Source organism: Periplaneta americana, chromosome 7, assembly GCF_040183065.1.
Source record: "Periplaneta americana isolate PAMFEO1 chromosome 7, P.americana_PAMFEO1_priV1, whole genome shotgun sequence".
NCBI classification, from domain to species: Eukaryota; Metazoa; Arthropoda; class Insecta; order Blattodea; family Blattidae; genus Periplaneta; species Periplaneta americana.
The window spans coordinates 182,183,638-182,200,476 of record NC_091123.1 but is presented as its reverse complement, the minus strand read 5'-3'; the positions used below and the strand labels follow the sequence as shown (position 1 = coordinate 182,200,476).

The 16,839-nt window shown below is 34.2% G+C and overlaps 1 protein-coding gene across 7 annotated transcripts; it reads right to left on the bottom strand.

Moving 5' to 3' along the window:
* Positions 1–2,931: 2,931 nt before the first annotated feature.
* LOC138703816 (uncharacterized) lies at positions 2,932–16,558 on the bottom strand. 7 transcript variants are annotated; one of them, XR_011333268.1, is made up of 7 exons: positions 16,405–16,558; positions 15,919–16,107; positions 13,717–13,901; positions 11,678–11,979; positions 7,027–10,583; positions 4,285–4,547; positions 2,932–3,196 (listed from the first exon to the last, which is right to left on the bottom strand). XR_011333268.1 is itself a non-coding variant. In XM_069832021.1 (7 exons), the coding sequence occupies exons 4-6, from the start codon at positions 11,947–11,949 to the stop codon at positions 4,396–4,398; spliced, it is 3,981 nt and encodes a 1,326-aa protein (XP_069688122.1). In that variant the 5' UTR covers positions 11,950–11,979; positions 13,717–13,901; positions 15,915–16,107; positions 16,405–16,558; the 3' UTR covers positions 2,932–3,196; positions 4,375–4,395. The 7 variants fall into 7 exon arrangements, 6 of the variants coding, with proteins under 6 accessions (XP_069688122.1, XP_069688117.1, XP_069688120.1 ...); XM_069832021.1 differs by having other exon boundaries at positions 4,375–4,547; positions 15,915–16,107; XM_069832016.1 differs by having other exon boundaries at positions 4,375–4,547.
* Between the last annotated feature and the right edge of the window lie 281 nt (positions 16,559–16,839).

The following is a 16,839-nucleotide window of genomic DNA, read 5'->3' as shown; positions in this document are numbered from 1 at the left end:
GTATAACTTTCAATAATGTATGTCTCATACTTTGTATAATACAAGGCTATGGAATCGGGTAAAGCTTTTGTAGTAGCCCTGTATATTCTCCCTATGTTACAGTTTGTGCATTCACTGGATGTACAGTTTGGTATACTTAATGAAACTTTTGTCCCCTTTGACGGGTGCCTTAAAATTTATGGCCTTAAGAACTCACAGTTGAAAGCATAGTATGTGTCACTCAACCTTGCATGAAGAGAGCATTGGTGCTGCCTGCAGATATCAAGAAACAGGAGTGTTTTAAAAATGTGGAGATAATGGAAGTCAGTGTAAATATAAAGGGTCCTTAAGCTATCGCAGCGGACTCATTATCTTGTGGGCCCGATTTCGATCCCCAGCATACCCCTGATTTATAACTTGTGTTAGGCATTAAAGAAAATAGATGCTGATTTAACATCGCAGTTCACCAAATATTATTGGGACGCATACAGGAGAATGGAACAAATCCAAGATCTTTAGCATTGGTCAACAAGAACAAAATACAGTAGAACCCCGATTATCCATCATCCTCTTAACTGATTGATGGATTAACCGTCTGTCTTTCTCTGTCGTTGTTGTTTTTTTTTTTTTTTTTTTGCTGTAGAAATATAATCATTAGGCGCTGTACATTGTATTAGCACGTTATTTTTATTCTAGAGAATGTTATTACAAGCCTTTCCTTACACAGTATAGTCTATTGTTCGAATTGTCGTACTGTATAACTTTTATATGAAAATTTAATGTAATTTAATGTTTTGTACGGGTGTCAAAAGAAATCTCATTGTGCTAAGAATGGAAAAAAAAAAAAAGTGTAAATGGTTTGGGGGAAGAGAAACTGTGGCACATTTCACATCAGAATACAAGGTTGGAGTGTGTAAAGTACGTAAATCTATAACACGAGACCTCCACTACTCATATCTTTCCACAGACAGCCATTGCAAGGAGTTTTATTGCCCCTTAAAAACCCATCGTTGACAATCAGACTTAAATTAGCGAACTTCTGATCCACTATCTAGCATATTAAACGCAACATCACGAAGGGAATTACGAAAATGTAAAAATATTATTCACTAAATTTACGAAAAAATTTTATGGTACGGATTATCCGATTTTTTCGATTAACCGTTCAGCCCACACCCTTCATTACCACGGATAATAGAGGCTCTACTGTATATAAACCCTGAATGATAGTTCAAAACATAAGATACTATAAACAGGAATATGATTTGCAGCATAATAAAAGAACTATGCTTGTTAATTGCTTAAAACGTATGAGGAAGTATTTGGCATATTCGTGACACTAACGTTTCCAACCTGTAATGATCATTTAACCATTGTTTCATTCATTCAATTTTGAATAATGAGTTGAGAATCTTTTCTTTTTAAGTTCTTTTAAGACGCCCAAATCCAGTGCCGGCTCCTGCATATTTCTTAAGAGGAGGAAAGAAGTTAACAGCACGAAATGACACCTTCTTGAATGAAACATGCTACAAATTAGCATACATGTAAGACCAGGTAGTGTTGGGGTTGGCCTTCCCTTCTGTATAGCAATAATCTGTTCTTGTAAACTGATTTTCATAAATTGTCCAAAATATATTATGTTTTCACTTCCATTCATTGCTGAATAATTGCGCAAATTAACAATTACAAGGAAATTCACAACCTCGTAGCATTTTTCACGCATACTACAGCATCACACATGTTGGAAGAGACTAGCTACTAACTCGTAACCGGAACCGTTTTACGGAAATGGAAATGGGAATGGGAAATAATCTAAGGAAAGCGAGAACACTGCACCCACCCACGTGGTCTGTGTTGCCACATGTACATTTTACAAGTTCAGTATCACATGCTTTTGAAGAATATCAGCTCTTGTAAAGTCATACTACCATTATTGTTCAAAGCTGCCGGTGGCCGATTAATTTTTTATGTTAAAAATGATGTAGTTTGGAGTACCTACTTTCAGTTTCAAATATATTTGTACAAAACTGACAACTTGGCTGTTGCCCTGTCTAGTAAACAATGAATAGAAGTGAATTTCAGGGGCCAACTACGTAGAACTACTTCCTCTTTATTTTACATAAACCCGACTTTAACTTTCAAATATCCACGAAAGTTTCAAACCATGAATAGTAGCCTATATAAAGTGCTATGAATAATATTTTTGATTTATAATTTTAAAAAAGTTTACATGGTGTCTTTCAAAGCGTTGCGTTAAAACTGTTTTTGTTGTGTCTCCTCCTAGATGTGTTATAGTCTGGTTGAATGCAGCATTGTTAGGTGGCAGCGGTAGCGAGCTTGCTGCACGACCAGTCGGTTTCTATTTCCCGCCCATGACTGATTCAGAGGAGGATCTCCTCCCTATCCGTTCATTTGCTTGCTTTAAAACTCTGCTTCTTTCTCTGGCCGCTAGCGCGCTGTTGTTTGTGTGTGTTAACTGCAGTAGAGGAGGAATGGAGTGCCTTTCCTCCACACAGACGATCTCGCATCTTTCTCACAGTTTTCTAGCAGCACATGAGCGCACATTGTTTAAAACTCGATGAACTGAGTTTTTCTTATAGCTGTGAACTTAAAAATTATCGAATCTTCCTCGAATTTCAAGGCACATATTTTATTTGGTATTTACTTTCAAAAGAAGAAAATGTGAGGAGGACGTTCCTCCCTTCCCTCCCCCGAGGAACTGCCACTGCCCAAATCATAGTAATATCTTTTATTGATTCAATTTCTGTTTTTTCTCGTTCCACATTTCGATGCTGAGTTCTAATCTTCATGAAGAGAAATATAAAGTTGGAGGCACCTTGTTGGGATGACATTTAATGGAGATCTAGTTTCTTCCACTACCCAAGTAGCTGTTATGATACATTTGGCAAGCCAGTGGTGGATTTATAATATTGTATGCACAGAAAACAAATGTTCTGCAATATCCATTTTATTTCTCAAGTTGAAATAAGTCATTATACAAAAAGAACAAATGTAGAATTTTTAAAAACAAGTACAAACACTTCATAACAGCTCAATAATGTTAGTGTTATTACAAGAGTGAAGACATATTTATTCTGAATAAAGTGTTGGATAAAGTACTGCTACTGCTGTTATCTTTCGTAACAGTTCTGCTGCACTTTCGTGTGTAATTATATGATATTTCAATATCCTTTTCGAAATTTCGACACCCCACAACCTGAAAAAATAACGTAAATGAGCATAAAAACATTAATTTGCTAATTAGTTGATTGAATAATGAAATCTACAGTTATTTAGCTCTAAACCTTGTCATAAATATTTGCCTTTATTATTTTAATGCTGTAATGTTTTATATTTTTGTCTCTTCTAGAATTGAATCAGGAATTTGCAAAAGTAACCAAGTCCGAAAAAGTAAATTTTAAGAAAAAGACAAAAACTTTTTGTACGGATCTGGATGTATGACGTCCAAATATGTTTATACATAATTCAAATGTGTACATTCTATAGGACTTGGCTCCATGAGAAATAATCCAGTAAGAGTGTACCTTGCCTCCCGTTTCAGTTACCTGTCATCATATCATAATCTCTTCACACGCACGCAAAATAGCCGCATACTAGCCATACCAACACATAAGACATCATCGTATTCATCATCGTACACAATCTCGCTCTCGCGCTTGTGGAATACCCTACCCAGTGACATCAGACACTGTCGGAATTTAGTAGCGTTCAAAAGCAAACTTATTAAGCATTTTCTAACTGCGTAGAGTAGGTTTAATTTTTACTTAGTTAAAAAAAAAATTCTCTCTTCTTAACTTTTACAATAAACTGTCTAGCCTTTATTAGTCACTTCATCTTCTAGTACTTTGAATTTTATTGTATCTGTAAATTTAATATTAATTGTAATTATAATTGTAGTTGTAATCCCCTGGTAGAGGGGGAGAGAAGGCCTGATGGCCTTATCTCTACCAGGTTAAATAAGTAAATAAATAAATGGAGAGCCAGAAACGGGTATAAACTAAATTTGCAAAAAATATGGACTTTGTCCATTTTGCAAATTCCTGATTCAATTGTAGAAATAATACAACTGTCCCTTTCCTATAGTAAAATATCTTTCATGCATTCTGCGCCATTTATTTTCTGAAAATAGATCTTATTTTCCAATGCTAACAAGAATACTGACAGTGAAAAAATAATTCTTGCTCCGTACTGAAATACAGGTGTAAAGTTTATTTTCATCTTTCAAATTTATGAACTTTTATATTCACTTCTGATAGAAGATTTTTAAATTTATTGTTAGACTACCTTAATATTGCTGATTTTAGCTTAGCTTGGAGTTAGATGCAGTAACAATTCAATGAAACTGGCAACAGCATTTGTCCAAGTATTACGCACTTGTATTACTGGGTGTACCTATCACTCGGATATAACAGCATCCAACTTGTATAACTCCAGAACCGTCTCATCCAGGATCATTTGGGCATCTTGTTTGGAGGTGATCAGAGCCTTGTCTGCTATAATGCCAATCTGAAGATGCCCGTGGTAACTTAATACAGTCACGCCAATACCTGTGCAGATAATGAAAAGTTGTTAGTTTAATAATGTTTAATGTAGTATTTGTTAATTTTGAAACAACATTCATTTTGGCTATAATTCGAGTGAAAGCATGACGCTGAGAAGTTTCACCAACAGACTTTTCGTCTACAAATTTTTTTGCCAACACAGTAATCTATAGTTAAAAAATTTGTTCAATTTTCGGATAGAGAGGTGCGGTATTTAGGCAACAGTATAGTTTGCAATATTGTCAGTAATTCCAATTATGAATCCACAAAATCTCGTTCAATTTTCGGATTGACAGGTGCAGCATTCAAGCAATAATTTAGTTTGCAATGTTGGCAATAATTCCAATTATGAATCCATAAAATCTCAATCAATTTTCGGATAAAGAGGTGCAGCATTTAGGCAACAATTTAATTTGCAATGTTGGCAATAATTCCAATTATGAAGCCATAAAATCTCGTTCAATTTTCAGATAGAGAGGTGCAGCATTTAGGCAACAATATAGTTTGCAGTGTTGTCGATAATTCCAATTACAAATCCATAGTTACAAATCTTGTTCAATTTTCGGATAAAGATCATACACACAAACGTACTGTTGCCCAATTATTATTATCGGACAAAGTGTTGACTAAGGAAGTAGTGTTGTCGAAATTAAAATGTTAGTAAAAAGTTTGTAGACAGCTCTGAAAGTGAGAAGGCAAATTGTATAAAACGGCAAGTCTGATGTCAACTACAACAACTATGATATTTAATTTGAAATTATTTAATTCCTGACAAATTTAGTAAATATATGTAGGTAGCTTTCATTAATACTGGATTATGGAATTATATTTCATATTAAAATATTTATGCATTTATATACATAAGTAAAGCTTTTCACTCAATTGATAGGAATAAAATATAACAAGCTTTAGAAATATGATCGCGAGAATTAAAAATATATATTCAAATTGCATAAGTTGTGTAAAAGTAAAAAATAAAAAATCAAGGTTGTTTGAAACTTCAAAAGGAGTTAGACAAGGAAGTGTACTCTCTCCATTATTGTTTAATGTTGTATTAAATGGAATTCTAAAAATTATGACAAATAAAGACATAGAAGAAAATATGAAAATTTTGACATTTGCAGGTATATTAATATGGGAAGAAAGTAAAATGAAATTAAAAAAAAAAAAAAATTGGAAGAATGGCAGGGAGAATTAGAAAAATATGGCCTACAGCTAAATCTTGAGAAGTGTTTAGTGATGATTGGAAGAGAACAGTCTGGTAGTGGTTGGAAATCACATTTTAAAAGAAGCTGAGGAAGTAGATTGTTTAGGAAGCAGGATTTCATACACAGGAAAAATTCAGCAAGAAATCACTGATAGGATTGGACTAGGTACTAAATTTTATAACATAGTAAAACATATTTTTTTTGAAACTCGGAGGTGTCAAAAGAAATCATAATTATGATGTATACATGTTATTACATGCCTATAGTTACATACCTTTGGTGCTGCACCATGACTAAGGAGTACATAAGTAGAATCCAGGCTGGAGAAATGACATTTTTACAAAGCATAGAAAAGGAAACAAGAAAGGACAAAATCAGAAATGGAGTTATTAAACAGACATTGAGAATTAAAAGATAAAATAGTGAAAATGAAATTAAAATGGTTCAGTCAGTTGAAAAGGATGAATGGAAGAAGAATACCAAGAATGGCAGTGGAAATGAAAGTCGAAAGGTGTAAGAACATTAGGACTAGGTGGTTAGATCAAGTACTCATAGATTTAAAAGAGCAAGGCCATATCTGGGAAAGAATTTAAGAGGAGGAATTGTGGTAAGACAGGACTTTGTGGAGGAAGCTGTTTCTGAGACGATCCACAACTGACAAGCAAACATTCTGATGGGGGCAGATAAAAAAGTTTAAATTTTTTCTTCCACCATGTTAATAATGTCAAAAGAAGTGCTTATACAAATTTTGGCCACTCGACTATAATTACGAGGCCATCCAGAAAGTGATTTTTACTGGGGCTGTTTACAGAAAAAAAAGCAGATACAGCAATTGTTGCGCTATTTGTCAACATATTCCCCACTGAAATTGAGACATTTGTCATACCGTGGGATCAATTTTTGTATCCTTGTGAAGTCAGCCGCCTGAGATCAGAACCAGGGTCTCTGTCGATCCCATGATATGACATAGTCTCAATTCCAGTGGCGAATATGTTGAAAAATAGCTCAACAATTGCTATGTCTGTCCCAGTAATTTTTCCAATTAAATTGTGTTTTCTTTCTGTTAACAGCCTCTGGCGAACTTATTTTTTTACGGCCCTCATAATTGTGGTCGAGTGGCCAAAATTTGTATAAGCACTTCTTTTGACATTATTAACATGGTGGAAGAAAAAAATTTAACTTTATCTGTCCCCATCAGAACGTTTGCTTGTGAGTGGAAATGTCTGCTGATGATTATTGAAATATTTATTTCAGAAATCAATGAACACAACACTCACCTGTTGTATCACGATTAGGAATCCAGAACATCATGGTTCGTAACCTGTTGCCAGCAAGACTCAGTTCCTGGGTTGGCCCCACTATGTTGCTCACAACGAGGCTGCTTTGCGAACTTCGAATCACGGCTTCCAGTAGGGATGCCGGCAGGAATGTTGCAGCAACACGTAGTAACCAGTAATTCACTTGGTAATCTAACCCCTTTCTCAAGAGTTCTGAATAATGGTGAACTTCATTCAATCTTCTGCGAGGTGAGAGTGTTTTGTAAGCATTTCCACTGCCTTCCTTCATGTTGACTGTTGCTGAAGTGATTGGAAGGGTTAGTAATGCCAATGAAAAACGATTATTGAGCAAAACAGTTTTATCCTGAGACATATCTTCACATTCTTGAGATGGAAGTTGTATGATATATTCTTCACGTACCTCATTACTGTTTACCCAGTCTCTCATCTCATCTTCAGAAGTTTTAGAATCTGTACCAGTATATTTTGGTAAAGGAATATCTTCTTTCTCAAGATGTGATGCTTTGAATTCAGCACAATGTTTTCCTGTCCGATCTGATGCAGAATGTCTTGAAATATCTGAATTTTCTTGTAAGATGAAAGGCACTGTAACATCACTGTTCCCCACCTTTTCAGTTTTTATGTTCATTTCTGGTGTCAAGTTAACATTTGTAATTTGTTTTGTGCTCAGATATTCCATCCTAGCTGGAACAACAACAGTAACCACTTCAGGAACTTTGTCACTGCTTGCTGTTTTATGAGTTTCAAAATATGTTTCTAGACTTGCAGATAATGCTGTTAGGAAAACTTCTGTGAAACGATTGTTAGAATTTTTCTTGACTCTCTTGATACATTTTAGCAGATCTCCTGTTGGATCCTGATGCCAGGCAACGACTTTTTGGCCAGATAACAGAGGTCCATGCAAGGAATTTACGTCTGCGTCTCTCATAAGTGCCTGGTGTATTAATGATGCTGGTGCCAGTGCCAAAGCACAGGCCTTCTGTATTAAGTTTGACAATCTGTCATATTTGCTTAAACTAGAATTGCTGTTGCTGATTGTGTTCAGTAGCTCCACGTACTGATTTCGAAGTTGTGATTCTGAGGACAGTGTTTGCTTATTTTCACTGTTATTTTCGTCACTTGTTACGCTGCTCCAAATTTTCTTTAATTTATCAAATTTGAATCTTCCATTAGTAGATGTTAAGTGAGGTTCATCTGCATTTTCAGGTGCCGTACATGTTGTGGCATTACAATTATCAATGAAGTGGTTTATATTTTCTGTTTCATGGCATAATTTTATATCTGTTGTTCCTTTGCTATCATGTGCAGAATTAATATTTTTCACAAATGAATTATTGTGATCTGGATACGTGGTAGCATGTGACGGGTAATGTGAATCTGATGGAATAGGCTCTTTTTTATCAGACACTTCCTCTTCTGTTATTGTTCCAAGTTCTGTCGCAATTTGCATATCAACAATATTCCATTCTGTTAGATCTAGTTGTGTATTGTCTGTTGGCCTTTGAAGATGAACTGCGTCACTCAAAAGTGATGATCTGCATGGAGATGGCACATGGGGCGAAGTTTGTGTTGCAGTTGTACAATTATTTCTCTCAAAGTTATCATTAGAACGTTCACTGCGAGAGTTACGCTTTTCAGCCACAAGTCTACTAGAAACATGATTACTTGTGTTATTATTACATGGTATATGCTCGATTTTATTTGCAGCGTCTGCGACACAATTGTCAGTTTCTTGAAGAGCCTGTGAGGAGACATCAGATTTGAATGCTGATGAGTTGTTGTAGTAGTATATTGTTGTGGAAGTATTTGTACCTTTGTCTGAAGTTGGTATCACTGGTTCACTGCTGAATGCGAGCTCTTCAGGGACTGTGATGTAACTATCAGATGTACTTCTGTTGTAGCAATGAAGTTTCGTAGTATTGCAGTGATCACCGTTGAAATAAGGAATGTCTTGAGTTGATTTACTTGCAGATTTCGAGATGTAGTGATCTTTTTCAAATAAAAGACAAACAGGCGGTCTTTTTTGTGATTCGATTTTTTGTGATAGATGTATAGTTGTAGGTCGTTCTAATTTGGATGATGAAGTTTGTAGTTCTTCAAGGTAGACTCTACTTTTTGTTGGAGATGAGCATGTAGAATCTTGAATACATTTTGTTATACTTCCCATGAAAGGGAATTCCTGAAAAGAAGCTAAGCTATTTGTAGAGAAGCATTCGGATTTGACTATGTTTGTATTGGATGATTGTTTTTGAAGAGCTTTTTTGTTTAATGAAGAATGTTGATGGCTTGTTAGAACAGGCAAACTGTTGTGAAGATTTGAAGTGAAAGCTTGAGAGAAATCATTTGAAGTTACTTTTCTGTTTAATGATTGATTATAAGAACCTGTCAGTTTGTAACCAGGTTCGAACTTTGAATCCTTAATAATGTTCTTGAAATTCGAAGATGGATAATGTTTTGATATGATAGAATGTTCGTCTTGCAACGTCTTTGTGTAACATAGCTGGTGCTGAGATGAATTGAGACCAGGATATTCTGTTGACTGTTGGCAAGGATTTGAATTGTGGTTTGTTAAAAGCAAAGGCCTTCGTCTGTAAGAATCCGGACATCTTTCTTCTTTATTTATAGCAGTACATGAATTCAATTGTTTTAATGGAATATATGTAATTGATTCATTTCCCTCACTTATTTGGCATGCGCCTTCTGTGATCTTATCTATAAACTGTATGTCATTTTCTTTGTCACTTTGAACATTTAAAGATACCTCACTATCTGCTAGCTTTTCTTCAGCATCAGTCCTTGTGAGTGTTTGCTTTAATGTCTTGCAGTTTTCAATATGTTTTCTTAACTTCTGACAATTATCAGATGATATTATATGGTTCACTTCGATTTTCGGTGATTGAACTTCATGTCTAAAGTAGGCTGTATTTTCGTTTGGCTCACAGCATGTGTTATTAGTACCAGAGATTACTGTTTTCAAAGATGAATTAGAATTACTTGGAAACTTCCGGTTAGGAATAGGCATTGGAGGTGGTATTGATAGTGGTGTGGGTATTTCTTCACCCACACAGGGAAGAATATCGGCCATTGCTGATACAAGAAGGTGCATTAGCGCAATTCCATCCCCCAATGAATGGTGGACACGAAATAGAATTGGATACAATAGACTACCAGTAGATGGCTCTTCAGGAATTCCTTCTTCCAATGCTTGGAATACATCTGCTGTCTGTGACGGTGACTTTTTTATAGACTGAGAACCTACCAAAATTTCCCAGCAAGCTGCGTGGTTTGCTGGAAGTTTAGAATTGCAAACTTCTGCAATCAAGGTATTCAGTGTTTCTTCGGATATTTCACTAGAGACGTTGTTTTCATTGTTCGTAGCAGATTCTTCATGTATGACAGTCATTGATCGTATGTAATCTTGGATTCTCAGCTCTGTCTGTCGTTCCCAGTAAAAGTAACCTAAACATTTTCGACGAAAGTAAAAAATTTTCGGACATGGCAAAGGAGATTTTGTAAATCTGCCTATGACCGTTTTTCTGAAACAAAAGATAATAATTTAAATGCTGAAAGAGAGTATTAATATAGACTCCCAATACTTCAAATTTCAGTACCAGTTAAGATGGAATATTTTAAAATTTTTTTAGAGAAAAAAAGTCATTATGTATGTAACACTTTCTGATACGTATTTTATTTCAGTTATTAACTCATATTAATGTTATTATTGTCAATAATAATAGTCATGAAATGCAGCGGTTTTCTCATTGTCATAATCTTTGTTCTGAAGTAAGTTCTCTATTAATTTCAGTCTGGTAAAGCTATTTGTAACTTTCTGAAATTTTTAGACGACTGTAATAGCACCAGTTGTATGATGTAGAATAATTTTAATGTACATCTTGATTACACAACTTTTAACACTATATCACTTCGGAATATGTATGATAAGAACTTTCTTGTGTTAAATATTATTAACGTACCTTGTTAACATGTTTCGAAGATGAACGAAAATAGGTCGAAACATGTTAACAAGGTACGTTAATAATATTTAACACAAGAAAGTTCTTATCATACATATTCCGAAATTATAATATGATCAATATAAAAATGACTTTATGGGCAATAGTTTCTTCAACAAAGGAAACATCTTTAACTTAAAGTTAGATTTGTAACAGTATTTACACAATTGGAATATAGCTTCCTATGGATATAAAAAATTAAATTCAAAGCATAAGATTATTTAAGGCCAAATTTCTCACGCCTTCTATTCTGTAAGTGAATTTATGACATTTCAACAACGCTTCATGAATATTTCTGTCTTGTATTAAGTATTGATATTAAACCTTTCTGTTGTACTAGTAGACTATATTGTAAAACTCTTCTGTATGTATTTCAAATAGACTGTGACTATAATTAAGACCATATTATACTGTAGTACTATTAAGATTTCTTTTTTACATATTCCATATTCTAGCTGTGAAGCAACGTATGAATACCATGGAATGTAAATAAATACAATGCAACAGGATTCTCAAATTTTATGAATTTACATAGTGTAGAAAATGATCAAGTTTTTTTTTAAGGCTTTTGATTATGTCCATAAAAAAGATAAGAAAGCTAATAATATTATTCTTACCTGAAATTTTCTAGAAGGTTACGTCCTTGTTCAATATTCTCAACTTCAATGAGTGCAAGAACATTAATGACGGATTTATTTGTTTCTTCCTCTATGGCCCATACTGCATCAAGTCCATCCAAGAGACTAACATAGTGGGGCCTTGTTGCTTTAAGGAACAAATGTATTCCTTGGCGGTAGCACATTAGGAAAACTGTGAATAGTCCCAAAATAGGAGCTGCAGCTAGTGTAAGGACGAGGCATATAGCAGCAAATAGAAAGCGCAGGACCATTGTTTCAAAGCACACCAGGAATGACTTCGCCTGTGACAAAACAGAGAAATATTGTTCTGTTGATTTATTTTTCTACTTTTTCAGTTGAAGTGACTGTCTTCCCAGTAAGTTCTTACAATATCTGTTATCTACATGTTATCCATCTTCTATGATAAAGGTCAAACTCAAAAAAGTTTCATATCCATGGTTCAAGAATTAAAACAGAAAATCAATATCCCGAATTTAAAAGAAAACTTACAAATTAAACCAAACCCTTTAACTCTATTAAATATAGAATATAATCTAAATTTAACAGAAGAAATACTGAAATCAGAAGTAAACACTGAAATAATGAAACAATTGTCTTTAGAGACAATTAATATTAGGTAGCCTCCACAAAACTGGCTTCATTTATACACCGACGGATCCTTGATCTCCAGAGAACAAGGTGCCGGTGCAGGTGTTACGTGCTGTCTCTTCTCACTTTATAGATCTCTTGGATATGGAACAACAAGTTTTGATGGAGAAATCGTTGCAATAAATGAAAGTCTCAGGAATCTTCTATTTCACATCAATAAATTTAAGAATGCAGTTATATTGTCAGACTCCAAAGCAGCTATTCTATCAATCGTCTCTAAACACACACCTTCATCTCAAACAGCAGAAATAACTAAAATGCTCTCTCAATTAATATCACTCAATAAAAGAATTGTATTCCAATGGATACCATCCCATTGTGGAATCCTGGGAAACGAGAATGCGGATGCATTTGCAAAGAAGGGCAGCACTGCTACTTACAGACCTGTTACTAAATCTACGTATTACTCTGTGAAAAGATTTATTAAATCTACATACTTAGACTTCAACAAACAAAATTTGATAACACAATCTCAAGGGAAAAAATGGAACTCTATCAAAATCCACAGTTAATTCCCGATTTACCACGAAAATCGTCTGTAGCTGCATTTAGATTGGCAGCAGGCCATGATTGTTTGGCCAAAAACCTGCATAGAATTGGAATATATCAGTCCCCAACTGCCCATTGTGCAACTCAAACCAAGAAATGGATTCGGAACACCTCAAAATCTGTGCTTCAGTGGCTGACCATGATAATATCTTTGAAAAATATTGGAGTGCAAGAGGTCAAATGACTTTGTCAAACGCCTGGCATTAGAAAACAACAACAACAACATAATAGAAGTCACAATCGTTATTGTGATGTCATGTTACCAAGACTTGAATGTAGAATTTTTTCCTTTATTCGTCACTATTTGTGAATATTCTGGGTATGTCTAAAACGTTTCAACAGGTTAGGGAGGTAGTTCTACGCACAAAATAGCATGATTTGAAAAAAATACTCCATTTGGCAGGGTAGGTACGTGTAGTATACATATTTAGGCCGTTAACCAATTGCTCTATGGTTGCATCATTAGTAGCTCTTCATGCTTTCACTTGATTTGTTAGGTTCTTGTTTATTACAATGAATTACACAAATTCAGAAATGACGGACATGGTTTACATGTATAGACTAGCAGACAGTAATGCAAGAAAAGCATGCTGCATTTACGAGAGAAGATTCTCTGATCGCAGGATTTCAAATTATGAAATATTCAGCAGGATTTATCGACACTTCAGAGAAAATGCAACATTTACGAGGGTCGTTAAAAAAATTAATGCATCACATTTTTTCTCAGCCATTAACAAAGACTGAAAAGCACACTTCTGAGGGCTTGAAATCTGATGTTACTCCTGTGTGGTTACCGAGTTGATATTTATCGTAATTCTAACCTTGATGGCATCCAGTCTCGAGTTCAGTAGAATTGCTAGGAGCAGACCAGTGCTGAGTCCCAAATGAGCTGCTGAGGTTGTGAAGGGCAGAGTGGTGTGCTCCTCTAGTGCTTTGTCATTCAGCAGATGAATAAAATCCGGAAAACTGCTTTTGTTGTATTGCACTAAAATTGAGAAATCAGCATCTGTGTGGAAAGATGTAAAAATTAATGTCTTCTGTTGCTAATACTAGGCCCTAAGTAAAATATTGAGCCTTGTTGTTTGATTTGAACAAAAAATAGCATTATAGATACCTGTTATATTTATGGATGGGAATAGCAATCCGAATTTTTTAGTGAACAGTTTTTCCATTTAGTTTTTAGTTTGATGATTTAGTTTGATATGTTATCTCAAGTATGTAATTGATAATCCTAATGCATTAAGCAATTATATTTTTTCTGAATTTACATTGATTGTCAATTTGTGTGGTTATAACAACTTTATATGATTTTTAATCTTTGATTTTAATTTTGACTTTTAATTATAACTATCATGTAACCTAAATCTATACTAATAATAAATCTGTAGCCGAAATTTTTCTGGTAATTTTCGATTTTCCAAAAATAATTGGTCCTAACATATATAATTAACCACCCTGAAACCGAAAATCGCTTTTTTGAAATTTTTGTTTGTTTGTATGTCTGTCTGTCTGTCTGTCTGTTTGGATGTTTGTTACCTTTTCACGCGATAATGGCTGAACCAGTTTATATGAAAATTGGAATATAAATTAAGTTCGCTGTAACTTAGATTTTAGGCTATATGACATTCAAAATACGTTATTTAAAAGGGGGGTTATAAGGGAGCCTGAATTAAATAAATCGAAATATCTCGCTTATTATTGATTTTTATTAAATATGTTACATACCGTAAAGTGGGGTGACTTTGAACGCCGAGGTGACTTTGAACAGTAATTTAGCGCCTTTCTAAATTAAATGCTGCACCCTATTGCGAAAGAACTGAACTAGTTTATTGACAACTTAAATAGTTTTATCGCAATTGGGCACAGCATTTAATTTAGAAAGGCGCTAAATTACTGTTCAAAGTCACCTGTCTTTATGGTAACAAAAGTTTATTTAAAAATTATTTCCGATAAGTTTTATTCTCTGAAAAATTTTGATAGGACTGATATTTAATGAGATAAATGAGTTTTAAAATTAAAATACAATGCCATCTAAGGCAGTGTAATGAAATGAAAACAAATGACTACGTCTATAAGGGACCTTGGACAACAACAATCAAAAGCTATGAAAGATAGCCTACAGAGAACGTTTTTGTGTTTGTATGAAGTAATATCGAAAGCTAAATTAACTGATTTGTATAATTATTATTTCACCAATGGAAAGTGTAGTTTCTCTAGATGGACATAATGCTATAATGTTATTGCAGTAACTTCTGAGTGCTCTCTGGACCAAAATGATCGCATTTTAATTATTTAAATACAATTTAAATTAAGTAACATATTAAACGATTTATCCTTCTATCAAACACGAATGTTCCCTGGATGAAACATCCTATTTTAATTATGTAATTACTTTATATTTATTTCTAACAGGTGCAGCGGAGCACACGGGTACGGCTAGTCAAACAATAAGTTTTTTAGACTTATTATTAATTGAATCGGATATTTCGAAAACGTAACATGTACAGTTCTGCACAAACTACTTCAGTAGCATTTATTACATTAATCAAACTAAAACTCAGTTTATTATTCACTAGATGAAATATGTGACTTTTTTTTTAATGATTTTTTACCAATAATATGTTACAGGAAAGGGTAAAGAGCACTCTGGTTGAAAAAAGTAAAATGCGTGAAAATATCACATATTACATTTTCGAAATACCGGTACTTAACCGATTCAATTAGGTACTTGTTAGTTACACACTAGCAACTTATCAGAAAACATATCTCTTAAAATATATCTGAAGATATTGTACTAGTGTGTTAAGAAGGAGTGTTTCTTTTATTAAATATCTGACGTAGGTTCCTGTCAGCAATCTAATTTTAATTTTAGATAATATTGTACTTATTTGTTGCCTGAGTCAAATGTTAAGATGTAGATAATAAGTTAATCTTCAAGCAGATGGACACAATTCTTTCAGCCATAATATTGTATTCATTACATCCGTATTATCTCTCGTTAATAATTGACTATACGTACTTACAGTTAGAAGTATTTTGTTCCTGATATGTCCACGAGGTGTTCTCCCAAATATTTTCACTTGTACTGACAGTGTATGATTCACCTAGCCACTGAAATATATCAGGACTAGATGCCATCTTCAAGAGTGGTATCTGCACAGAGTCTTCTTTGTGGTCTTCAACAGTTGAAAACATACAGGTTCAAAGTATCTCTGAAATGGAACTTAACTGATTAAATTCAGTTTCATGTTGATGTTTATTCTTACTATTCTGTCCACTTTTCTATAATATGTACCGGTATAACTAACAACGAAATATAATCGAAAGAAATATTGATTACAGAGGTAGGTAATGCAATGTTACCTGTTAGAGCACAAATCATTAGGTTTTAATACTAATTGTGTATCTAAAGTTTCCGATAATTATATTTATTCTTTCTGTAACTACTTATATAACGAAGTGAAAATTGTAAGCAAATGAATTTTGGATTCAAAACTATTGGTATGGACCTTCACTGTCTGAGTACTTATTCCACTTCCAGCTGCAGTTCTGAGATGTCAGTGGTAACTGTTGTTGGGGTTTGTGTCTTCGAAGGACTGCAAAGAAACAACTGCAGATTTATGTCGGAGTGTTCATGACCATGTATGCATGTGAAGCCTTACATATACCCCACTTTCACCCCTAATCACACATTATAGGTTTCCCCCTGATGTGGCTATGAATCCCCAGCTTTTAAAGATGTTTGTATTCACAGAATGTCACAAAACTTTAGTCTTTTACATAACTTTCTATAACAAAAGATACCATTATACCAATTTTATCTTGTAATGGTCACTACAATTGACTTTTGAAGACATGAACATACCATATTTTCTTTGGAGAAAATATTTTTATGTGATAAGAGGCCTAAAAACTTATGTAGACCCTACATATAGCCTATATAT